Source organism: Megalobrama amblycephala, linkage group LG4 (assembly GCF_018812025.1).
Source record: "Megalobrama amblycephala isolate DHTTF-2021 linkage group LG4, ASM1881202v1, whole genome shotgun sequence".
Taxonomy (NCBI): Eukaryota; Metazoa; Chordata; class Actinopteri; order Cypriniformes; family Xenocyprididae; genus Megalobrama; species Megalobrama amblycephala.
This window is the reverse complement of record NC_063047.1, coordinates 9,876,931-9,901,399: the sequence shown is the minus strand read 5'-3', so window position 1 is coordinate 9,901,399 and position 24,469 is coordinate 9,876,931. Positions and strand designations below refer to the sequence as shown.

The 24,469-nt window shown below is 38.0% G+C and overlaps 1 protein-coding gene across 2 annotated transcripts in view; it reads left to right on the top strand.

The window, feature by feature from the left end:
* The window catches only part of sptbn4a (spectrin, beta, non-erythrocytic 4a), a 40,717-nt gene that overhangs the window by 12,126 nt on the left and 4,122 nt on the right, over positions 1 to 24,469 (top strand). For both annotated transcript variants that reach the window (XM_048187324.1, XM_048187323.1), the window contains exons 3-18: positions 9,600 to 9,896; positions 9,975 to 10,178; positions 11,826 to 11,915; positions 12,892 to 13,170; positions 13,817 to 13,947; positions 14,316 to 14,520; positions 14,867 to 15,112; positions 15,215 to 15,349; positions 16,593 to 16,837; positions 16,999 to 17,137; positions 19,815 to 19,899; positions 19,985 to 20,175; positions 20,271 to 21,235; positions 22,025 to 22,085; positions 23,116 to 23,369; positions 24,103 to 24,273. In XM_048187324.1, coding sequence (XP_048043281.1) covers positions 9,600 to 9,896; positions 9,975 to 10,178; positions 11,826 to 11,915; positions 12,892 to 13,170; positions 13,817 to 13,947; positions 14,316 to 14,520; positions 14,867 to 15,112; positions 15,215 to 15,349; positions 16,593 to 16,837; positions 16,999 to 17,137; positions 19,815 to 19,899; positions 19,985 to 20,175; positions 20,271 to 21,235; positions 22,025 to 22,085; positions 23,116 to 23,369; positions 24,103 to 24,273 — 3,698 coding nt within the window. The remainder of the gene's footprint in view (positions 1 to 9,599; positions 9,897 to 9,974; positions 10,179 to 11,825; positions 11,916 to 12,891; positions 13,171 to 13,816; positions 13,948 to 14,315; positions 14,521 to 14,866; positions 15,113 to 15,214; positions 15,350 to 16,592; positions 16,838 to 16,998; positions 17,138 to 19,814; positions 19,900 to 19,984; positions 20,176 to 20,270; positions 21,236 to 22,024; positions 22,086 to 23,115; positions 23,370 to 24,102; positions 24,274 to 24,469) is intronic.

The following is a 24,469-nucleotide window of genomic DNA, read 5'->3' as shown; positions in this document are numbered from 1 at the left end:
GGACTCGCCCAGCTCCAGGGAACGGAACCGCTGGCGATGTTGTTCAGGACTCCGGCCGACCCGCTGGATGATGGCCCTCTTGAGGTCGTTGTAGTCCAGGAGGCTCCGCACCGGAAGCTGCTGTGCCGCGACCTGGGACTCCCCGGAGAGCAAGGGGACCAGGCGCATCGGCCACTGGTCCCGCGGCCATCCAGATATTTCGGCCGAGGTCTCAAAGAGATCAAGGAATGCCTCCGGGTCGTCCTCAGGCCCCATCTTATTGAGTGGAATATGGACGGGCACAGCATGTTGATCCGTGGCTTCCGGCCGAACCTCCCGGTCCATCCAGCTCCGGAACCTCTCGCGGTCTTCCTGCTGGGCTTGGAGGACGGCCTGGAACCGCCGCTCCTGATCTTGACGTAAGTCCAGCAGGGCCTGGTGTTGATCATGTTGCATGACCGCGAGGGATGTAATAAGTTCCGCAAATGGCGCGGCGGAGGACTCGGGCCTGGCGGCGGCATCCATCTTCCCTCCCGGGTTTCGGCACCAGTGTAACAAAGTTCGTAAATAAGGAGGGAAGAGGACAGGGTCGGCGGGTGACTACTGGCTGTTTATTAATCAGCAAAATAATAATAACAAAACAGTGCAAACAGGCACAAAACCATCAACATAACGTCACTTCACTCCAGCAGCAGACAGACATCCAGGAGTGGGGGAAAACAGCCAGTAGTCCTTCTCTCTCTCGCAGGCTCCTGTTTCTCCTGGCATTAAATACTCTCTCCACGCCAATTACTGAAACAAGAGACAGGTGTTTACTATTTGCGTCTAATCCACTCAGACACCGCGTGTCTCCTCCCTCTCTCTCCCGCTGCAGACTCCACTGAACCACGCCCCCCCTGCCACACTATTCATCAAAGAATTTTGGAAAAAAAAAGTATCACGGTTTCTACAAATATATCAAGCAGCACAACTGTTTTTAACACTGATAATTATAAGAATAATAAGAAACATTTTTCATGCACCAAATCAGCTTATTAGAATGATTTCTGAAGGATCATGTGACACTGAAGACTGGAGTAATGATGCTGAAAATTCAGCTGTGCCATCACAGGAATAAATTATATTTTAAAATATATTCAAATAGAAATAGTTATTTTAAATTGTAATACTATTTCACAATATTACAGATTTTACTATAACTCTGAAGTATGGAGATTAATACAGAGCCAAGAGGGATTGAATGAGAAGTACGATAGAAAAAAAGACTCGGTTGTGTTAAGGAGTTGGAAGATTTATTAAGGATAGATTCAGGATTTGCTAAGATTGGTTTGAGGACAGATTGAGGATCTGTTGAAAATGAATTGAGGAAAGATTCGGTATTAGTTGTGGATAGGTCAAGGACAGATTCAGCATTGGTTGTGGATTAGTTGAGGGCATTTGGCTTTGATTGAGGATATATTGAGAAAAGATTATTTGATTCAAGATGAGCTGAGGACAGCACAATTTTTGAAGGGCGTTTTCTCACCTTTATTATAGAAAATGTCTTATTCTTTAAAATTAAGGGTCATCCTCATTTCATTCTGTAAATTCTAATGTTGTGATGCTTACATTCACTTAAGCGTTACATTCATTCATTTCAGTTCATTTTAGGTTTTAATGTGTCAAGCTGAAGCTGAAAAAAACCTTGAATGTGTAAACGAGAAGAAGCTTCGGTGGTGATAATGGTCATGGAAAGCTTAATAGTGGAATTGAAGAGCAGTAGTGGATAGACAAGGCCGGTGGATCCTCTGCTGTCCTTAATACCATGATGCAACCACACTGTCTTCACATCTGCATGTACATTCACATCTTATTTTTAATATCAGTTGCCATTAAATGTTGTATGTTAAATTACATGCTCTGTTTCAGTTAATCTGTGGTACTTTATGATGCCCTGCAATACAATATTTGATCCCAGGTGACCTGTTCTGATCTGGTACATGCTGTTCTGAAAGATTGCTTATCATGACCTGATACACGACAGGACATCCTGGTGCAGCTGATGTGTGACTGATGGTTGGGTTTCAAATGGCACTGTGAAGTGTCTGAAATCATACGGCATCTTGTGGGATGGCAGGGACTATAATATGATTAGTATGTGAATCGGTCTAAAGGTATGATGGGGAATTAGTGGGATATCTGCTCGTATTGCTGATCACAGAAATGGCAGGGAAGCATGTGACATAGTGCATCGTGTGTTGCTGTATGACTGCATAGATGCTGATGTTCTTTTTTCATGCTGACAGTAGGTGAAAAGCTGACGAACAGCCTTACTGGTATGTGCTAAATGTTTTCCAAATGATAAATTGTCTCAAAAATATGTACAAAACCAAGCGTTTCAATGTGCAAAACATTAATCCATTATCTGCTGATATTTCAGGTGGTTTGGCGTGTTTGTGTGTGTTTGTGGTAGATGTACATGCTGTGTGAACAAAGATCAAGTATGTAGTGTTGGTCAAAGCAAGGTTGTGATGGCCAGATCATCTAAACATAAGAAGCTTCGCCACGAATGTTCTGTTCTGATTGAAAAGTGTATTTGTATGTGGAAAACAATCCAACTATGACCAGAAATTTCAAATGAATTTTGCTGCATTGACGTTTTGACGAATAATAACTCAAATGCCTTGTTGATTCTTCAGTGTGTGCTTGTGGTGGATTTGTGCCACGTGTTTAAATTACAGTACTCTGAATGGTTTATTAGATGTTGTGGGCCTGCTATCTTTCTATTTTGGCCTTGTTTTCACTTCTCATATTTCTCTCTATTTCTTTCTGCTATTTACAGTTCACCAAGGAATAGATGATGTAAGATGCTAAACTCTTAGCCTTTGGGCTAATTATTACTACTTTGTAATAATTAAGCTAATCTTAATTCAAGCTGATTTTAAATGTCACTTGTGTTTATTTTCTGATACTTCTGTGTCAGAGCTTGCCTTGAGGAGCAGCCCCTTTACAGGAATTATTAAAGTCAACAATCAGTTTTCAGGCAGCAATCAGACTGGTTTATGCCCTTAAAACATCTTTTCCTGTGGCAAGAAAGACTTGTCCTGTTAATTTTTAATTTGTGGGACATAGGGCTTGGAAATATAGCTAAAAATATGACATCTAATATGACAATACTAGATTCATTTATCTCTATGTTTATACATTCATTCTGGAATGGCACAGAAATGGGCAGAAAGACCATAATTTCCAACATACTGCCATTTTAGCATGTAGGCCTGTACGAAATGTTTAATGCAAGAAGTTAAAAAAATAAAGGCAAAGGCATAAGAACACTAATTTATTCATTTTACTTTATAATAGCTCTGTCAAAACTAACACGTTCATTTTGTGATTTTATTTATTTTCAGTTCAACGCGTTAAAAATATTTAACGCAATTAACACAGCATCAGTTTTTTCTATCATCCTTTGACTGCGGTACAGTATATGATCATTGATCACGCTATCATTCTTTCAAGTGTTATTAAACTCTTCAACTCAACTCAACTTCAACTCAAATCTGTAATGGCGTCTGTGCAGCGGATCTCTGTGAACAAACACGTACACTGAATGCCTCTTCCGACAGCGCACCAGTGGTGCTTTGAATTCTCTTTCGCGCTTGAATGCTTTTGTCGAGTATCCTCGTAAGCACGAGGTCTCAAATTAGTTAAAAAGTGTTAAATGAACGTAAAGAGTTGTGAGAAAATAGGATTTGTGTCAGATTCGCGTCACGGTAAAGTGACAGCAGCCTAATAAACCTGTCATGTTAATCAAACAACAAAAGACAGAGAAAATCACTCACTGCTCTTGACGGATTAACTTTTTTTTTTTAGCTTTAATAAGGATTAATCTATATTCACTTTAAAATGTATGCAGTGAAGACTGTGCAGCGTTTGATTATTCAATTTCTGTATATTTACCTGTTAGACAAATCTGAAAATCTTGAAGCACTGTTTACAAGGATACATGGATCAAAATCAACAAAAACAATAACTTTTTTTTTGTGGGTTTTGGCAGGGCAGGTAAAAATCTGAACCTGTCCATCTTGGCCAGTAGAAAAAAAAGCTTAGTGTTGAGCCCTGATATATTAAAGGCACAGCTAAATATGACATTTATTACAACTGGTTTATGTGAAGTTGATATATTTTTTAAAGCCTATTATATGTTAAAATTGATTTAAAAAAAAAAAAAATCCATTTAATAGAGATCAGTAATCGGTAACTCTGATAATGACCTTCATTCATTGTGCTCAGTAAAAAGATGCCATTAAACAATATTTAAAATATACCATCTTTATGTGGTTTCTACATTGTTTTGGAGAATAAATATGAAAGGAATATGAAAATATATTAAAAACTTTAATGTTAGGTGCAATTTTTTTTTTTTTTTTTTAAATAAAAAGCACATTATAATCCTCACAGTATTCTCTATGTCAATTGTTATCGTTAGCAAAGTCATTGTGAATATACTGTGAATATTCAGTGGGTCACCCAGCCCTATTGTGATGTGGATCAGTGTCAGATCATGGGTTTGGAAAGCTAATGTCATAGTATGACATAATATCTTCAATTATGATAAATGGCATGATTCCTTCTGCTCTTGATCTGTAAATGCCAGTGGAAATCAGTAGCTTCTTGGCTACTCTGTGGGTGTGATTCACATGTATCTCCAGGCCTTTTGTGAAACTTGTAATTCATGTTTTCTAGTACTTCAGTGGCAACGTTTTCAAAACTTTGTTGTTCGGGCAATTTAAGTGGACCATATCAAACATGCAATCAATCTCATGAGAGAAATAGCTTTTTATAATCTGAATCCTGCAGTTAATTAGATTCACCAGGGATGCAACCATATGTATATATGTTGAATATTCTGTGTTGATGTGTAGAAAATTGTTTTCTGCTTTACTGAGTCAAATCAAAGTCTTGTGTCTAAACACGTTGTACGTTTGACTTTGAATTGTCAGATGTATGCTTGTTCTATTCAGTTTGAAGAAGGAGAGTCTAATTCTGCTTTCTGTGCAATCTGGAGCATGCTTCCTTTTCTCTCTCTGTTCTTCAGGATTTTGTTTCAGGACTACAGCTGTGTCAGAACTCTAGTATCTATTTTACAGTTATGCAGGTCATTTTAGAATTTAGAATTCTATTCTGCAGATTTCTAGATGGGTCTCATTTTAATGTTTTATCAATGTTTTTGAAAAATAAATAATAAATCTAAAAGGAATATGATTGGTTCAAATAAAAAGATCATATTCAATGATTTTGATATTTTTCAGTAATATTCAGCAAATCGATTGCTGTTTGAGCTGTGTGAGCTGAAGCTGAAGAGTGAATAAACAACAATAAACTCATTTAAAATTTTTATATTGAAATATCCAAAAACCACTAGAACAGTGTAATTGTTGACTTGTGTACTTAAATGATCCCAAATGTTTCCAGGAATGTTTAAATCCAGAGAAATAAACAGTTTTAATCAGGGCACAGACTGTGTCCATGCGTCACCTATCAATGACATCATACCTGCATTACCTTCGATTTCAGGTTTTATTTTGTAGAAACCATGGAAACACCAAAGACGCTTTAATATATGATGTGTTTTATTAGACAGATGAGCAACTGTTTGGATGGATACATTCATCGACAGAAAACTAATCATGTTGTTTAGCTCAAAACAGCAAGTCTTATTGTTTAAATCTTGTTTTCTTGATTTACAGTGAGTACCATGTTTTCCATGCCTAATATCAATCTAGCTTACTATAGTGTGAATTAAGTGTCTCATATTAGCCACCGAGTAGGCGCAGAGTAGCACTATAACAATGTTCAATAAAACAGCACTGCTTTACCCTACATACGCTTGACAGGAAGAAGCAGAAGCGGCGACTGCGGCATAATAAAAGTTCCGCTGCTCTCGAGACGTGTATCACACTCGTCTCTCATTAGCAATCGCTCCAGCGGTCTCATTTCTGCTCACACAGCACTCGGCCCTGCACTGCTTCATACTATAGTAACTTTAATAATCTCATCCATGCCCCAGTCCCGTCCCGATTCTTTTCCACCGGATGTAGATGTGAAGAGAACACCCCCCCATGATTCCGCAAAATCAATCAATGAAAATGTATAACCTTTGATATTATAAATTACATTTTCACAAATTAACTTATATGTGCAAGTCAGAATTTGTAACTCCTGTTGTGAATGCGCACTTACTGAAAGCTGTGCTAAAACGGGCAATTGAAGCACAAAGAATCTACAACATTCTATTACAAGAATGTTCTGATTATAATGTTATGTATTTGACAGATTGGCACTGCTTGTGCTTAACCATATTTTCACTATCAAAAAAAAATACATTTTTTAATGACCACCCGACCACTGTTTTTATGATCGATCATTGATGTAACTTTTGAGTACATGAGTACTCGGGTTGTTTTGCCCATTCCTAAACCAAATGTTATGATTCTTTACTAGTGTATCGTGAGCTAAAGCCACAGAATTCAAGAAACATAAGATAACATTATTGTAAGCTTAATTATCTCAAAGTTCACAAGTTTCATATTATCCTTAAAGGTGCCGTAGGACATCTTTTTAAAAGATGTAATGTAAGTCTAAGGTGTCCCCTGAATGTGTCTGTGAAGTTTCAGCTCAAAATACCCCATAGATTTTTTTTAATTAATTTTTTTAACTGCCTATTTTGGGGCATCATTAAATATGAGCCGATTTAGGCTGCGGCCCCTTTAAATGCTCACGCTCCCCGCCCACGGAGCTCGCGCTTGCCTTAAACAGTGCAAACAAAGTTCACACAGCTAATATAACCCTCAAAATGGATATTTACAAAGTGTTCGTCATGCAACATGTCTAATCGCGTAAGTATGGTATTTATTTGGATGTTTACATTTGATTCTGAATGAATTTGAGGCTGTGCTTCGTGGCACTTAATAAAGAATGAAGTTATATAGCATTATATAAGCATTATACAGACTGCAAATGTTTAAAAAAGAAAATAACGACTGTCTTGTCTCTGTGAATACAGTAAGAAACGATGGTAACTTTAACCACATTTAACAGTACATTAGAAACATGCTAACAAAACATTTAGAAAGACAATTTACAAATATCACTAAAAATATCATGATATCATGGATCATGTCAGTTATTATTGCTCCATTTGCCATTTTTCGCTATTGTTCTTGCTTGCTTACCTAGTCTGATGATTCTGCTGTGCACATCCAGACCTTCTGCCCTTGTCTAATGCCTTGAACATGGGCTGGCATATGCACATATTTGGGATGTACATATTAATGATCCCGACTGTTACGTAACAGTCGGTGTTATGTTGAGATTCACCTGTTCGTCGGAGGTCTTTTAGACAAATGAGATTTATATGAGAAGGAGGAAACAATGGAGTTTGAGACTCACTGTATGTCTTTTCCATGTACTGAACTCTTGTTATTTAACTATGCCAAGAGAAATTCAATTTTTAATTCTAGGGCACCTTTAATCATTTTCATTGATGGATGCCTCAGAATTTGTTCAAATGTAATCTCTTGAAAAACCACAAACTTTGTATATCAAATGTTACAACAATAAAACATTACAATGTTTTTCCTCCGTGACACCTCATTATAGAAATATTGTCAGACATGGCGTTTTTTGCAGGAAAAAAATTGATTGCTTTTTAGCACTTTTTTTTTCAGCTGAACTAAGATGGCTGCCAATATTTCCTGAACCTGATGGAAACTTGAGTTAATGAGGCTGTAACCTGAGAAATAATAGAAACAATGACACCACGTCCCGTTGTGATTGGAGAACTCTTTGTCATTTTGGAAAAGATCCCGCCCCCTCCCCAACTTCCAGATTTCCTCAACTGACAGGCAGGTGGCTGGACCAATCACAGGACATGATGATGTCCTTAGAGCTGACGTTAGTTATCAGTGTTGCCAAGTCTGCGGTTTTCCCGCAGAATTGGGCTACTTTTACACTGTTGCCGTGGGTTGTTTTTCATGTCCACGGGTTGAAACTAAACTAAATAACATGATATTTAGCCCCTGGAATGTGAATTTTACCAGGGGAACCCCGCCAAAAATGCATAATTTACGCCCCTGGAACGTGATTTTTACCGGGGGGGTCCCCTAAAACACCATTGGGCTAGTTTTGGGCTAGTTTTAAGTAGCAATTGGGTGAGATTTGTTGTGAAAACCTGGCAACCCTGTTAAGCATGTTCAACTTGAAGTGATGCTGCACAGACTGATCAGTGTGTGACATCAAAGTACCGTGAGAGCGATTAGAGACCAGACGGCTCTGTGTGCTTTTGAATCGCTCTCGCGGTTGATGTCACACACTGTTAGGTCTGTGCAGCACTGCTTCAAGTCGAACACACATCTTGCCTCCTTGTTTCACCAGGCCATTCATAAGAACACAAGATGTAACATTATGCACAATAATAGTTTTAGACTAGTTCTAGTTCTAGGCACATTCTCACCTTTTCTCGCACACAGACACACGCACAGATTGGAACACTGTTTAAGTGCTACAAATTAATGATAAATTAAAAGTCATATCTAATGAAATAATAAAAGGTCCTCACCATTGTGTGCTTCCCTGCTTATGCCCTCTTTTTGTCTGTCTGTCTGTCTGACAGGCATGCCTAGCAACCAGCAATGACACCCTATCAACGCTTAGCAACCAGTCAGACCTCCCCAGCAACCAGCTCAGTCACCCTAGCAATCAGCCAGATAGCCTGCAATGCTTAGCAATCAGCTAGAAAATTCTAGTAGCCAGCTAAGACACCCTAGCAATGCCTAGCAACCACCCAGAACACCTTGGCAGCGCCTAGCAACCAGCTAGAACAATCTAGCAATGCTTAGCAATAGTCAGAACTCCCCAGCAGCCAGCTCAAACACCTTAGCAACCATCCAGATCACCTTAGCAACACTTAGCCACCAGTCAGAATACCTTAGCATCCAGCTAGAACCATCTATCTAGTTTTTCATTCCATATTTAGTCTCATTCTCTTCTCCTTCATCTTTTTGTTTTCTATCCAAACATCCCCTTTTTCCTGTTCCTATCTCCATTCCGTCTCTATCTCTTTGTTTCTCCCCGTCTTTGCGTTTCTCCATCTGTTTCTCTGCCTTCTCTCTCCTTCTCTCACTCACTCTGCAGTACAGGGGAGCAGGCGACTTGTGCCAAAAGGAGAAATGCGGCACTGCATTATGAAACACAAACGCACAGACGTATGGACACGCACACGTGTACACACACACACACACACACACACACACACACACACACACACACACACACACACACACACACACACACACATGCGCTTTGTGATGGAAAGAGGGATGTAGATCATTTTGAAAAGAGATTCAGGAGTGAAGTTAATTTTATGTGTTTTTGCAGGGAAGAACGAACCTTTAGGTACTGATGCAGAGAGAGAGATAGAGAGAGTGAGTGTGTGTATGTGTGTGTGTGCCCTATTTTAGGAGGCTGGACTTCAGCCATGGCTCTGAAGAGACAGATACTCTCTTTACTTTGATCTCTTTCCATCTTACACATACAGAGCAGTAATAAGTCCATGGATAATGTTACATTTGTGTGTGTAGGAGGGCGAGGAGCTGATCCATGAACAGCCAGAGTTGCGATCGGTGGTGGAGATGAAGTTGAAGGAAATCAGAGAGTGCTGGTCTCACCTGGAGAACACCACAAAAGTCAAGGCCCGCCAGCTCTTTGAAACCCAGAACCACCGCACTACCGACCTGCCCACCAACAACCTCAGCGACCTGGACCAGCATCTCAACGTCATACAGGAGCAGCTGCCCACGCTAGGCTCCGCCCACACCACACAACCCACCCTCCTTCAGCCCCGCCCCACTTTCAGCCAGCAACTCCAGAGGATACAAGTGAGAGCACTGAATGATATGTGTTGATTTGGGAAACTGTGTATGCATTTGTAATCTCACTTTGTCTTCATTTTTTAGTCGTTGGAAGCCCAAATGCAGCTCTATCATGGCGTTGGTGAAGTCAGGGGCAGCACTGATCACCGGAGACCAGAAGGAGAAGAGCAAGGAGGTGTGGTGGAGACTCGAATCGTGCGTCTTATTGAGCCTCTGAAGGAAAGGAGGCGGATCCTTCTTGCCTCAAAAGAAATGCACCAGGTCACCCAGGACCTGGAGGAAGAGATTGTGAGTGTCCCTTTCTTTTCTCCATTTAGTTTGTGGTGCTTCCTATGGCAAGACAATCTTCCTATTTGATCATTGCTTATTTAAGTATTAAAATGTGCACATATTGTGCTATGGACATAATGCATATCTCAAATTGTGCTGCTTGTTAAGGAGTGAAGCTATTACTTTTCTAAGCAATAGAAAGTGTGAAGAAATTCCCAGCTTAATAATCAGTTATTCCCTAGAAAGTTAGCAACCAACTCAAATCCTAACATTTGGATACAGACATTCTAAAATCTAATTGTGATTTTTTTTTTTTTCTGATAAAATTGTGATTGCGATCTTAAATGCTTAAAGGATTAGTTCACTTTCAAATGAAAATTACCCTAAGATTTACTCACCCTCAAGCCATCCTAGGTGTATATGACTTTCTTCTTTCTGATGAACACAATCTGAGAAATATTAATAAATATCCTGATGCATCCGAGCTTTATAATGGTGGTGAACAGGGGTCACTATTATGAGCTGAAGAAAGAGCTTCCATCCACATCACTCCATCATAAACGTACTTCACACGGCTCTGGGGGTTAATAAAGGCCTTCTGAAGTGAAGCGATACGTTAAAAAAATATCCATATTTAACAAGTTATGAAGTAAAATATCTAGCTTCCGCCAGACCGCCTTCCATATTCAAGTTACAAAGAAAGTGTAAACTGCTGTTGCGTCAGTTAAGCTTTTTCTGTAAGTTTAATAGGGAAAGCGTAGGACATAGCGTAAGCATTTTGAACTGCGAGAGTTGCACACTTTCTTTGTACGTTGAATACGGAAGGCGGTCTGGCGGAAGCTAGATTTTTTACTTCATAACTTGTTAAATATGGATTTTTTTTTTTTTTTTTTTTTTTTTTACACAAATGCATCGCTTCGCTTCAGAAGGACTTTATTAACCCCCCAGAACCATGTGGATTACATGTTTATGATGGATGGATATGGATGGATGCACTTTCTTCAGCTCATTCTTGTGAGCCTTGTTTACTGCCATTATAAAGCTTGGATGCGTCAGGATATTTATTAATAATGTTTTTCCGATTGTGTTCATCAGAGAAAAGAAAGTCATACACACCTAGGATGGCTTAAGGGTGAGTAAAGCTTGGGCCTTTAAATGCCACGTTTGCTGTGCTTGTTTGTAGGGTTGCACACTTTAGCCAAAAATGTTGTGATTATATATAAATATAACTATATACTATTAATAATAATAATAATAATACATTTTATTATTGTTGCTAAATAAAATATTAAAATAAGAAATATTACTATTGTAATATTTCACTGTGAAATTGATTATTTAAGAAAAATATATTAATTTTATTTTACAGTATAACTGTAAAATTACAGTACTAATATTTAGGTCTATTTTAATTTCTGCATCTTTAAATGTTAAACCACCAAGCTTGTATTTTGGTGAAAAAGCAGTTTTAATTTCAGTTTTATTTTGATTAACCATACAGATTATCATGCTATGCAGATCAGAGCTGTATAGCAATTCCTTGGTAACCACCCAGAGCGCTCTGTGAGTTTTGCATGGGCAATCACCACGCACATGTTCTTAGGAAAAATTTGTATGTACTTTTACTATACCTAAAGTCCTCTTTCTATATTTTGGCTTTTGTAGTTATGGATTCAGGAACGGTTACATTTGGCCTCATCTACAGAATATGGGACCAATCTGCAGAGTGTCCAGCATTTAATCAAAAACCATGAGGTGAGAGTCACAAACCAGTTGACAGAAACGATTCTGGTACATTCTCAGAAAGGTAGTAGGTGTTTCTGTGATATAGAATAAAGACAATCGTTGTATGCTATGCTCCTTTTTTTTTTTCTTTTTTTTTACAATTAGTCACACTAAAACAATGTATTACATTAACAGCTTTAGTTTTAAGCATTAAGTCATTATAAATGCCAAAGCATGGACACTAAATTTCTGTCACTTTAATCATGTTTTCATATGTCACACCCACATTTTTTTGTGAGAAAGTGTCCATCTAAACAATTTGAAAGGTTAGCTTTGATCACATTAAATTGCTACTTTTTGTCTTGTTTTGGGACACCAGATGCATAACTGATCTGATGTAACTTCTACATTGTACAGTCATGTATGTTATTTGTACATTCACAAAATAATGTAAGAGGATATTTCCTGCCAACAGAATAAATGAGAGGTCTGGGAATTGATTTATCTCAGTGCTGTATTATAGGCCAACAGCCAAATAATATACAAATAGCTTTTGGAGTCTGTCAATCAATTTGGATTTATTATCAGCTTAATTTATAAAGGCCCATTCACACCAAGGGCGATAACTGTAATAATAACTATGAGTTTTAATAATCTTGATCTAATTCTATGAGAACAGGGATGCCCATACCACAGCTATAATGATAATGACACAGAGGAACGATATCATTGGAATTACTTTTTTTTTTTTTTCCAACTGATAAATGACAAAAAACATTAATAGCCAATCAGAATCCAGTCGACTTACCTGTCGACCCTACCTGTTGTTTCATACATCGTTAGTCATATTGCAGATTTCTGGATATTGTTGTGGTATAAAACTGAGGATATTTAATTTAGCTGCCCTGAGTTTGATAGCCTGGTTCTCATGGCATCCAGTGATGAATTTTGATTGGTCGGAGAGCTTTGATTGACAGTTCACTTGTGTGTATAATTGGACATGTAGGCGCTGCAGATGGAGATGCAGGCTCGGAGGGGGCGGGTCGAGGAGGTACTCGACAGGGCGGAGGCCGTTGCTGCTCTGAGGACCCCAGAGGTGGAGCTTGTGCGGGAGGGGGCGGGGCATGTGAGGCAGCTGTGGGAGGTGCTCCAGGTAGAGATGGAACGTCGCACAGTGATGCTGGATGCTGTGAGCCATGCCCAGCAGTACTATACCCAGGCAGCAAAGGCGGAGTCTTGGCTTAGTGGACAGAAACTTCAGGTCCTCAATGAGGAAAAAGGAAACGTATGTACTGTACTTAAAACTCAATCCATCTATCACTTAATTCAGGGGTTATAAAAAAATAAAAGTTAGATTACAATAAAAAAATAAATAAAAATTAGATAAAAAAATACCTAAATAAATATTTCATTATTATTATTATTATTATTATTATTATTATTATTATTTGAATTTGTAAATAACAGAGCAAATAAATAAATAAATAATGCATCTAACAATACAGTGCTATGAGTAAAAAAGTAATAATTACCTAGAAAATAGATATTTTCAAAAATAATATTTAGACATATCATATTAATTTTTCACAATGTAAATTAGGTCTTTATATAAAACACAATAAAAAAATGCCTTTAAAATTTTTGGATGGGGGACCCTTGCATGAGAATAATCATATTTTGGAGGTACATGGCTTCTAAAAGATTCAAACTTAAATCACGCTGTTTTCTCATATGTCATTACTTGGGAATGTTGAGTTAATGTATTACAGTGTGTTAAAACACTGACATGTGTATATGTGTGTTTATTAAGAAGTTTTGAGAATAGAGACTATAGCAGGGTTGTAAACTGTGGTCAATACAGTGTGGTCTGTTTGTCTTTCACTTTGTAAACCAAGAGATATTCTCTCTCTCTCTCTCTCTCCTGTCTGTAGGATGAGGCCAGCACTCTTAGGTTACTGAAAGAGCAGTTGGCCTTAGAGCAAACAGTGGAGAATTATGCAGAGACAGTGGGCTCACTGTCCCAGCAGTGCCGTCGCATGCTTGAGTTGGGACATCCAGATAGGTAAATATAAATGTCTCACTTACACCAAGTCCAAATCAGACACACCGCAACATATTGAAAAACATTTTTGGCCTAAATAGCCACGACAGTGACAGGCTCTACATTTTGTCGGCTGCTTGGTTTCTATTTCTGTTAGAAAACAGTTTGAAATTTTAATAATAATTCACAATACTACTGTTTTTACTGTGTTTCTGATCAAATAAATGCTACCTTGGTGAGCATAAGAGATTTCTTTCAAAAACATGAAAAAATATAACCCACCCCAAACCTTTGGACAGTAGATTTATCGATTTGATATAACTGGGGTGTGGCCCTCTCTCAGAATTTAACCTCTGTCTATCTCTTTCTTTCTCTCACTTCTATCTCAGTGAGCAAATCACCAAACAGCAGGCTCACATAGACCGGCTGTATGTATCTCTGAAAGATCTGGTGGAACAGAGGAAAACAAAGCTGGAGCAGCAGTACTGGCTGTATCAGTTGAAGCGAGAGGTGGAGGCGCTGGAGAAATGGATCTCTGAGAGGGAGGCTGTCGCCAGCTCCACTGAATTAGGCCAGGACCTGGAGCATGTCACGGTATCACCAGCTTACACTTAATTCACGGATGTAAAATACTGACTTCCAGTCAACATGAAATCAAAATGAACCCTGTTTACTTTCTTAATCACTGTATTTACTCTGCCACTGAAACAATTTTCCTTTTTTGCTAATGTCACTTAGGCTGGAAATAATAATAACCAATAATCAAATAGCTGTTTAGGCAGTGTTTTAAGCTACTGTTGATACCACAATGTTGCAGATGGGAAAAAAAAAGTTCTATGCTATTCTTTTTCCCCATTGAATATTCTGTTTCACTCAGAAATGTCTCAAAGCCTCTTTGAGCTCATCTCTGGCATGTTTTTGTGTTGTTTAATTTTCTCAGGTTCTGCAGGGCAGCTTTACTCAGTTCTCCTCTGAGACACGTGCAGTGGGTCAGAAACAGATGGATTCTGTCAATAAGATGGTGAATGAGATGATTGACTGCAGTCACACTGATGCCGCCACCATCGCCGAGTGGAAGGACGGACTGAACGAGTCCTGGGCAGATCTTCTGGAGCTGATGGAGACCAGAGCGCAGATGCTCGCAGCTTCGTACCAATTGCACAAGTTCTTCACTGACTGTCAGGAGGTATGCAAGCACACGTGCATCAATAAAGCATGTTTTTTAACACGTTCACAGTTGATTGACATATTGAAGTATCAGCGATGTATCTGTGTCTTTGTTTTGTAGGTGCTGGTCCAGATCGAGGGAAAGATGAGACAGCTGCCAGAGGTGAGGTCCTGTCAGGTGAGCTCGGCCAACCCCGGCACACTGCAGAGACTTCTGCACTCTTTCGAGCATTCCCTGCAGCTGCTGGTCTCGCAGGTAAGACTCACACTAACACACACTCAGTCAAAACAACAACACCTGTTCTGACCAGGTGCAGCAGCCACGATAAATAAGTGTTTAGGCTGGTTCGTCCTCCTGACCCAGCATGGGGTGGTTCCCGTTTCAGCCGATTAGCACAATCGGCTGAACAATACTCAGAAACACAGTTACAACCATCGCACAGTGCTGAATACTTTAAAATTGCCATGAAACGGAAGTTGTAATAGTCTTTTCTTCCCTGTCATGATGTACACATCTGAGTGAAACGGCTCCTCGAACAAGAAAAAATGTAGGGCGGGACTTTATTTTGTCCATCAGGAATTGATTGGATCATTGACTACATTTACATTGGACCAAGAATGCGATTATTTCTCATAATCAGAGTATGGTCTTAATCGCAGTAAGCACATTACACGAGCAGAACTCTTCACTCCGGTTTACATGCAATTTTCATTACTCTGATGATTCGCTATGGTTATGGTTATACCACACTCTGATAGGCATACAGTATGCATGTTACTGGAAATTGTTTTAATCTACTTACATCAAATTCAAAATACCTTTTTATGGACGTACAGGATATTATTTGGCGCCATGATGAACATTGCAATGCCGGGTTTTCCTGCGCTTCCGTTGCGTTCTTTGCGCCGTCTGGATGAAGATACAGAGCACAGACTGCGAGGCGATTTGGTGAAGAGAAAACTTCAGAATAATGTCCCGGAGTTCATTCATGAAGTTGTGTGAACAACACACGGCATCTGTGTACGTTTGAGCACATGCTCTCTTTGGTCAGAGCGGGAATAATGCGATTAAGGTGTTTACATGCCCGTTTTTTGCTATTAAAATTGGCGTACACCACCTAGTTTAATGTGATTATGCTTACCAAGATTATGAGCTTAATCGCATTACTTTAATCGAAGTATTGCGTTTACATGAGGTAAAGTTTAATCACAAAAATCCCATTATAATCGTATTACGAGAGTGCATGTAAACGCACTCATTGTAATTTGCTATTGCTGTGATCTCATGTGAGTGACAGGTTGTCCCGCCCTCGTGCCAATTAACACGTCAACGGAAAAGAAATGTTGTTTGAAGAGGGAGGGGAAAGTTATTTTGATTGAAGATAATGAGGGCATATGATTTAATGTGTGTTTGTATATATAAAGAATATTTTCAGATGCTGCCTAGTGTCAGTAAATAGAGACTCAAGTAATTTTAGTTTTTACTCTTACCCCCTCAGGTGCGCCAACTGCAAGAAAATGCAGCTCAGCTACGTGCAATTTACGCAGGGGAGAAGGCAGATGCCATTTTGTGCCGAGAGCAGGAAGTGATGCAGGCCTGGAAAGAGCTCCTTGTTGCATGTGAGGGCAGCCGTGTGCAGGTTACCACAGTAACCGATAAGATCCAGTTCTTCGCTGTGGTGCGAGAACTGAGCATGTGGATGGATGGAATCATGGGACAGATTGGCTCGACTGATGATGCCAGGTACCAGATCAGTTATAGAACTATCTGAATCATCCTGAATATACAGTTGGATTTAAACCAATCAAGATAGACAATGTGCATCAGGATAATGTTTGTGCATGTTTCTTGTTTGTGTCTGGGCGTGGGTTTTGGTGTTGGGTGGGTCCTTGTGTACGTGACAGGGACCTCTCTGTGCTGGAGGGCATGATGTCCCAACATCAGAATTTGAAGAGTAAGATAGATAACAAGAGCAAGAACTTTGTGCATTGCGTGGAGATGGGAAAGATGCTGCTCGCTGCACGCAACCCCGCAGCTGAAGAGGTAGACACATACTCAAACACCGAACCATTTATGTGCACAACTCAAAACATGCAAATGCACACATGAAACCAGGGAAACTAAAGAAGTCCCATTAACCATTACTGTGTTTTAATCACTATGGAGTTTAAAACTTTCTAGTTAAAAAAGAAGATATTTTGAAGGAAAAAAAGTACAGTTTAAGAATATAATTTTTTGCCCTTTCCATAGTGCCACAAAAATTGTGCATAGTTGATTGATTACTTTATTTCGAGCCATAGAAATAAAAGTATTGTACACAGAAAAATGAATATATTGTACAGTATTATCCATTATACCCACATTGGGTAAAGAAAAAAAAAACAAAAAAAAAAGAAACAATTAAATAACAGTATCTATAAATATATTTCAGAGATGTTCACAGTTTATCTATTATTATAGCTCGAAAAAGAGTGGGAAGAAGACAAACTAATTTAACCCCACCCCCTATTCATCCTAATGAATGGTTACCAATATAGAGAACAATATATTTATATATAATATCTGACCTATGTCGTACATTATACCTTAATAATTACATCTAAGTATAGTACATTACACACATATGCAATGTAGATGTTTCTTTCTATGCTTATGATACTTGTCAATATAAATATTACTGTTATAACTCATATTACCATCGTGTATCATTATATATCAATATATTAGTTAAGAATTATGACTAATACTTCCAATTATGTATAATATACTATAACTTACTATTTAAGCATGACAATTGTATTAAATATTTATGATGGCTTAATGGTGTTGATGGTAATAATAATTAGTTAAATTATGTGTGTGTTCTTGTGAACCTGCTGTCAGAGAGAAGCAGACCCCTAACAACAGGACCACTCTTTACCTGTTTGTCTATGCTGTGCATTAAAAGAGACAAGATTTTGGCAAGTCAGCTGCTTAGAAGGGGGCGCTCTCCAAGCAACAGAGCCACCACTTGCCAGCCCTGATCTAAGAATTATGTTATATGTAATAAATTAAATTACTAAGATATTTATAATTATTTTTCCATGTAATTATCTCAATATTTATTACCATCAACACTGTCACCACTTTCTTAAATTGATTCAATTCATGCTCCTGATCCCAAATTGATTGTTGTACATTGTTAAATATTGATATAATAATAATGACGATGATAATCATAACAACAGCAATTATCAAGCCTAGACATTATATAGATACTATGTTGATCATATGCAATATACCACACTACTCACTTATGCCTACACTGTAGGATATAACATTATCTTATTATCAAATCCAACTACTATAATAACCTAATAACCGTTATAATACAATCGTGATAAACAGTCAGCTAAAATCACAATATGCTTTCAGAGACCAATATTATAATATAGTCATATTCATTCATTGTATAATATATATATATATATATATATATATATATATATATATATATATATATATATATATATATATATATATATATATATATATATATATACATATATATATATATATATATATATATATACATACACACATATATACACATCAATATCTTATCTACTTTACTATTCGTAATGTATTATATATTTAAATCAATTTATTGTTTACTTAAGTATAATATAAGTATAACCTTTCTATAATAATAATTATAATTATACATAACCATTTTTATTAATGAATGACTGATTCCATTATAATTTTAGCATACATATGAAAACCCATAACAGTATATATATGCACAGTTTATATGGACACCCCTAGTGTTTATAAGCGTTCTTTAGAGAATAGAAGAATGCTTCAAAGAAAAAAAATGCTGGATTTGTCATGTTTCATGTTTAAAGTTTCATCGTTCATGGAATCATATCTTAATAAAGGAGTTTTTGCAAAAATGCAAATGAACAGGCTCATGTCTTAGAATTTGCCTTTTTAATGTTTTATGATTCAGGAGTTGATTTTTATTAAAACTTTAGAGACTATCGCACTATCATGTGAAAGTCTGTTATGCTCATCAAGGCTGCATTTATTTGATCAAACATACAGTAAAATTATTACAATTTAAATGAACATCTATTTGAGTATTTTAAAATGCAATTTTTACTTGTGATTGTGAAGCTGTCAGGTGAGCTCGGCCAACCCCGGCACACTGCACAGTAGCCATTACTACTGTCTACACTGTAAAATGATCCTTCAAAAATCCTTCTAATATGCTGATTTGGTGCACAAGAAACATTTCTTATTATTATCAATGTTAAAAAATGTTTTTGTGGAAACTGTGCTAATTCTTTTAAATAAAATGATAGAAAAATAGCATTTATTTGACATCAAAATCTTTGGCAACAGTGTAAATGTCTTCCGACTTTTGATCAATTGAATGCATCCTTATTAAACTTTTTTTTTTCTTCAAAAATAAATAAATTCTGACCCTACACTTTTGAACAGTAGTGTAAAGATCTAAGGATTTCATTTTTTATTTTTGTTATATGACACTCACATTAAATATGTCTTAAAAGACATGGTTTTTAAAAAAAAGACATTGTTTTAGTGCTTTTAGTTCTTTTCTGTGGCACACTTTTGCATTGCATACCCTCATTGTGTGCCCCTGCATGGAACATGGACAATTTGCCATTTGCGTTCAGCTCATAAATTATCATAATATCTATACCCTCTTATCCAGGTAAAGGAAAAGCTAGAATATGTCATGGCAAAGCAGAAAGACCTGAATGACCGATGGGAACAGCACTGGGAGAAGCTTCAGCAAGGTCAGTGATCACTTTGTTGTGACGTCATGTCAAAGGTTTGCTAATTTGATCCTAGTTATCCATAAGCTTTATTTGTGCCCTTCAGCCCAGCAGAGGCTGCAGTCTACCCAGCCAGGATTGGCAGAGCAATCCTGGCTCACAATCAAGGAACCAATCACTCCAAACACTCGTGAGGCAGGGGGCGGGACAGACGAGGTGGAGGAGCTGATTCGCCGGCATGAAGCATTCAGGAAGGCTGCAGCCACATGGAAGGACCATTTCAGCTCATTACGACAGGTCATTATGAAAACAAAGATTATACAAATAACATAAAGTGAGGAACTAAATGCTCATTGTATCTTTATTTATTTCTCTTTCTCCTCCATCTGCAGGCAGAGAAGATGAAGGAGGAACTGAACAAGCCACCTTCTACCTCCTCTCTCCTCAGCAGGCAGATGTTCCCTCTCTCCTGTCTTGTGCCCAGCTCCTCTTCCTCGTCCTCATCCTCCTCTCTTTTCCGTAACCCTCTTCAGGACTCACTTCTGGAGTCCAAGCCCGGGCCGGACCTCATGCACGCCACAGAACACATGGTGGCACACACACTCGCTCAGCGGCTTGGGTCCAACCTGAACCCCTACACGCCCGTTATGAATGGCTCCTCCTACCACGGGCTAAACCAGCCATCAGGGGTTGTGGCAGAGGGTCTTTCCTACCATGGGCTAAAACAACAGGGTGTTTCAGGGTTGGATAATTCCAGCTATCAGGGGTTAAACCAACAAGTTGGTGTCTTGGGGGTGAACAGCTCCAGCTACACTGGACTAAACCAACAAGGTGTTTTAGGAGAGGACGGTTCCAGCTACCATAGCCTGAACCATTTAGGTGCTGTGGGGATGGTAGAGCCCAAAATAGGATATGCTTGGCAGCACCTTAAAGCTGACTGCCTTCAGCCCAAAATCAACCACATTCACAAAGCTGTTCCACCTTTACTGGAGGCTCACCGAGCTCAGCTCGCTGGTGGAGGAGCAAGTGTCCCAGCTCCTCCTATGGGCCTGGACCCCTCCCTGGAGATGATCCACAGCCGTTTACAAAGAGACCCCCGTGGGAGCCGCTCTGACCCGCAGATGGATCACCTGCGGCGGGAGAGAGAATACCGGCTTGGCCGGCAGACCTCCAGCGAGCAGGAGATCCAGGCGCGACTTAACGAGCTCCCGCTGATTGTTAGGCAGGAACGCTACCGTCGAAGAATGGAGAGACAGTCGTCCAGTGAGCAGGAGGGCAGCGGTAGGCAGCGAGTACAGAAACATGACTCCAGCGATGCAGAGTCTGGGAAAGAGCCATCTGACAAGAAACTATCTGGGTGAGTGTGTATATGTGTTTGTTTGGCTATACTTTGGACCAAATCCTCCTTTCTGTGATGTTCTTAAAGGTAAAAATAATTCATAAAAAAAAAAAAAAAAAAAAAGTGTAATTCTAAAATGCATTTGCTTTTAGAGGTGTGTTTAGGGTTTGGGTTAATTATCTCCACAAGGAGAGTAAACGCTGAAATCAGCCAACAGTCTCAATGAAGCTTAATAAATATACTAATTAATGAACAGTGCTGTTAGTATTAACTAACTATTAAAATCATTTTGGTTAATTGAAATATTAATTAATTGAGTGGGAATAAAGTAAAATATAAATATTAGATGGAAAACAAAAATTGAAAATGTTTCATTGGCATTTAACTGAAATAAAAGTTGTACTAAAGTTCTAAAATTACTACTAGAACTGAAATAAAAATAAAGCTAAATATAAAAAATACTAATAAAACTGACAAAAGCACAACAAAATTACAAAAACTAAAATGAATATGAAAACTGAAAATATAAAAACAAATGCTAATTCAAAATATAAATAATACTATAAAAATGCATACAAAATAATACAGAATAATGAAATATAAATGATAATAAAAATATAAAAATGCTGAGTTTGTAGTGAGGGTTATGTCCATGGTTAAGATTTAGAAACTATAATTAGCTCAATATAAAAGCATAAAAGTCAAAAGAAAGTCCCTGCCATGAAAAAATAGCAAATCTGTGTATGTGTGTGTTCTTATCTGTATATGGGTATCTAACTTCTAAGTTGGCTTTCTCATCTTTTTTAGGGAGAAGCGTTCCACTATGGCTGAGATTGTTGAGCAAGTGCAGGAGAGAGAAGCTTGCAATGTATGTGTCATGTGTCTGTACTGGATTTTATATTTGTCATAGATTTAATTCAAATCATGCATCATATTCCCCATCACCATTTTAATGCTTCATGCTCCAAACAATTAGTACAACACTACATTTAAAAGTTTGGGGTTGGTAAGATTTTTTTATTGTGTTGAAAGGTTTTTTTCCAAGGCTCACAACAAGGCTTTAGAATTTAGAATAAATAATTTCTATTTGAATACATTTTAAAATTTAATTTATTCCTGTGATGGCAAACCTGCCATTACTCCAGTCCAAGTGTCACATGATCCTTCAGAAATCATTCTAGCTATTCAAGTGCTGATTTGGTGCTCAAGAAACATTTTTTATTATTATAAATGTTGAAAACAGTTGTGTTGCTTGAATATTTTTGTGTAAACCGTGATACATTTTTGGATTCAGGATTCTTTGATGTTTTGACAGTTCAACACAACAGCATTTATTTAAAGGGGTTTTTTTTTGTAACCATGTAAAAGTCTATAATAATCGATTTATTGGATCCTTGCTGAATAAAGGTATTAATTGCTTTATAAAAGTCTTACTGACCCCAAACTGATTGGTAGTGTATGTGTAGGTGATTCTCTTTACCTTTAAATCAGTCCACACACCACTGATTTAAAGGTTTAAGATTTTTGTGCCATGTGTGTCATTCAAAGTAGAAATAAGTGTAGACGTAATGCACATAAAGTGCCTCTGAAGTATGGTTCGGTGTCTTGCTCAAGGGCACGGAGGTGATAGAGCAGAACTGTGATCTCAGCTCAGTCTCTGAAGTATTTTTATATTCATTTTATTGGTTAGGTAAGATTGATCTTATGCAGAATTTGTTGTATGCAGATATAAATAAAAGTGTGATACAGTACAGTATGTACATATATTTTTATAAGCAAAAAAAGCACTTGAATGTCATGAAGTGAGAATGTCATGCAAAACACACCTAATTTCCATAAACACAGATTCAGTATCAATAAACAGTTCGTACATGCACAAAGAATATCTTCTTTTTCAGGCGAGGGGAGAGGCGTACAGACCATCCAGTAGCCTCTCTGCACCAGTGAGCCGCCTGGATCGCCCTCGAGCTCGTGACCGCCCCAAACCACGGCGAAGACCTCGTCCAAAAGAACCCGAAGAGCCACGGAGGTCCCGTTCTGCACCTGCTCAGAGCGTCCCATCCACACCTCAGCCTCCTACCCACACTGTCAATCACGAGGGCTTCTTGTACAGGAAACACGAAGAGGAGGGGAAAGAAAGAAGCCCAAACAGGTGTGTTTCTTACTAGCTACTAATGGCTAGTAATTGATTGCAATGTCCTGACATTATCTCTATCTTTATTTATGAATTTTTTTCTGATCATTATAATTTTATTATGGATCATCTAAATGCTTCTCATCGCTACTGCTAATACACTAGAAATCATGTTACCGAGCTATTAGCTAATTATGCTAATTTTATCCACAAATAACACTGTGTTCAGAATAGCATGCATATTGTTAGATAGTAAACAAACACAGTATGTAATAATGCAAACATAAATTACATTAACTGGTGTACATTAAATTGTTACTGCATGACCTACAACCTGCCGCTTTAAAAGCTAGAGGTAGATTACATTCTGGTAAATTATGTACACTAAGAGAGCTCTCACTGAATTTTATGAATTTAGTGTGATTTGAGCCTTTACATACTGAAAATATACTATATTCAGGGTTAAGTTTGAATATGGCATACTGAGGTTCATTTCCAATATGATAAATATGCAATTTGAATAGTCAAAGATGTACTAGTCAAGATTGTGGGACCAAATGTGTTTTTTTTAGTTATTTAAAACCCATACTGACCAACTGCTGTTCTGAATATTCGGGACTCAATGGTGCTCATGGAATAGTATATTAGTAATGCTGTTCTGAGTGTGTTTGTCTGATAATAGCAATACTAAATGCCATGGTAAGGCTTAATATCTCACAAAGTTATTTCTAACCTTTTACACCTACTGCAGCAAGTCGTGGGTTAATCTGTTCTGCGTGCTCAAACAAGGGGAGATCGGTTTCTACAAGGACGCACGACACAAGACCACACCCTACAACGATGAACCACTTCTCAACCTGTCCATCTGCGAATTTGACACTACCAATGGATACAAAAAGAAGAAGAATGTCTTTATTCTCAGGTAATACTAGCACATTGTAATAACTGCTGCATTGCTTGCTATAAAAAAAAAAAAAATAGACAAACAACCATGAAGGAAATGCACTTCTCAGTAAACATTCCATTAAAGACCCCATGCTTTTCTTGTTTTGATTTATTTTCTATTTAAACTGAAAGATAGGGGGCAGGACATACAGAAGGATTTACTTATTTCTTTG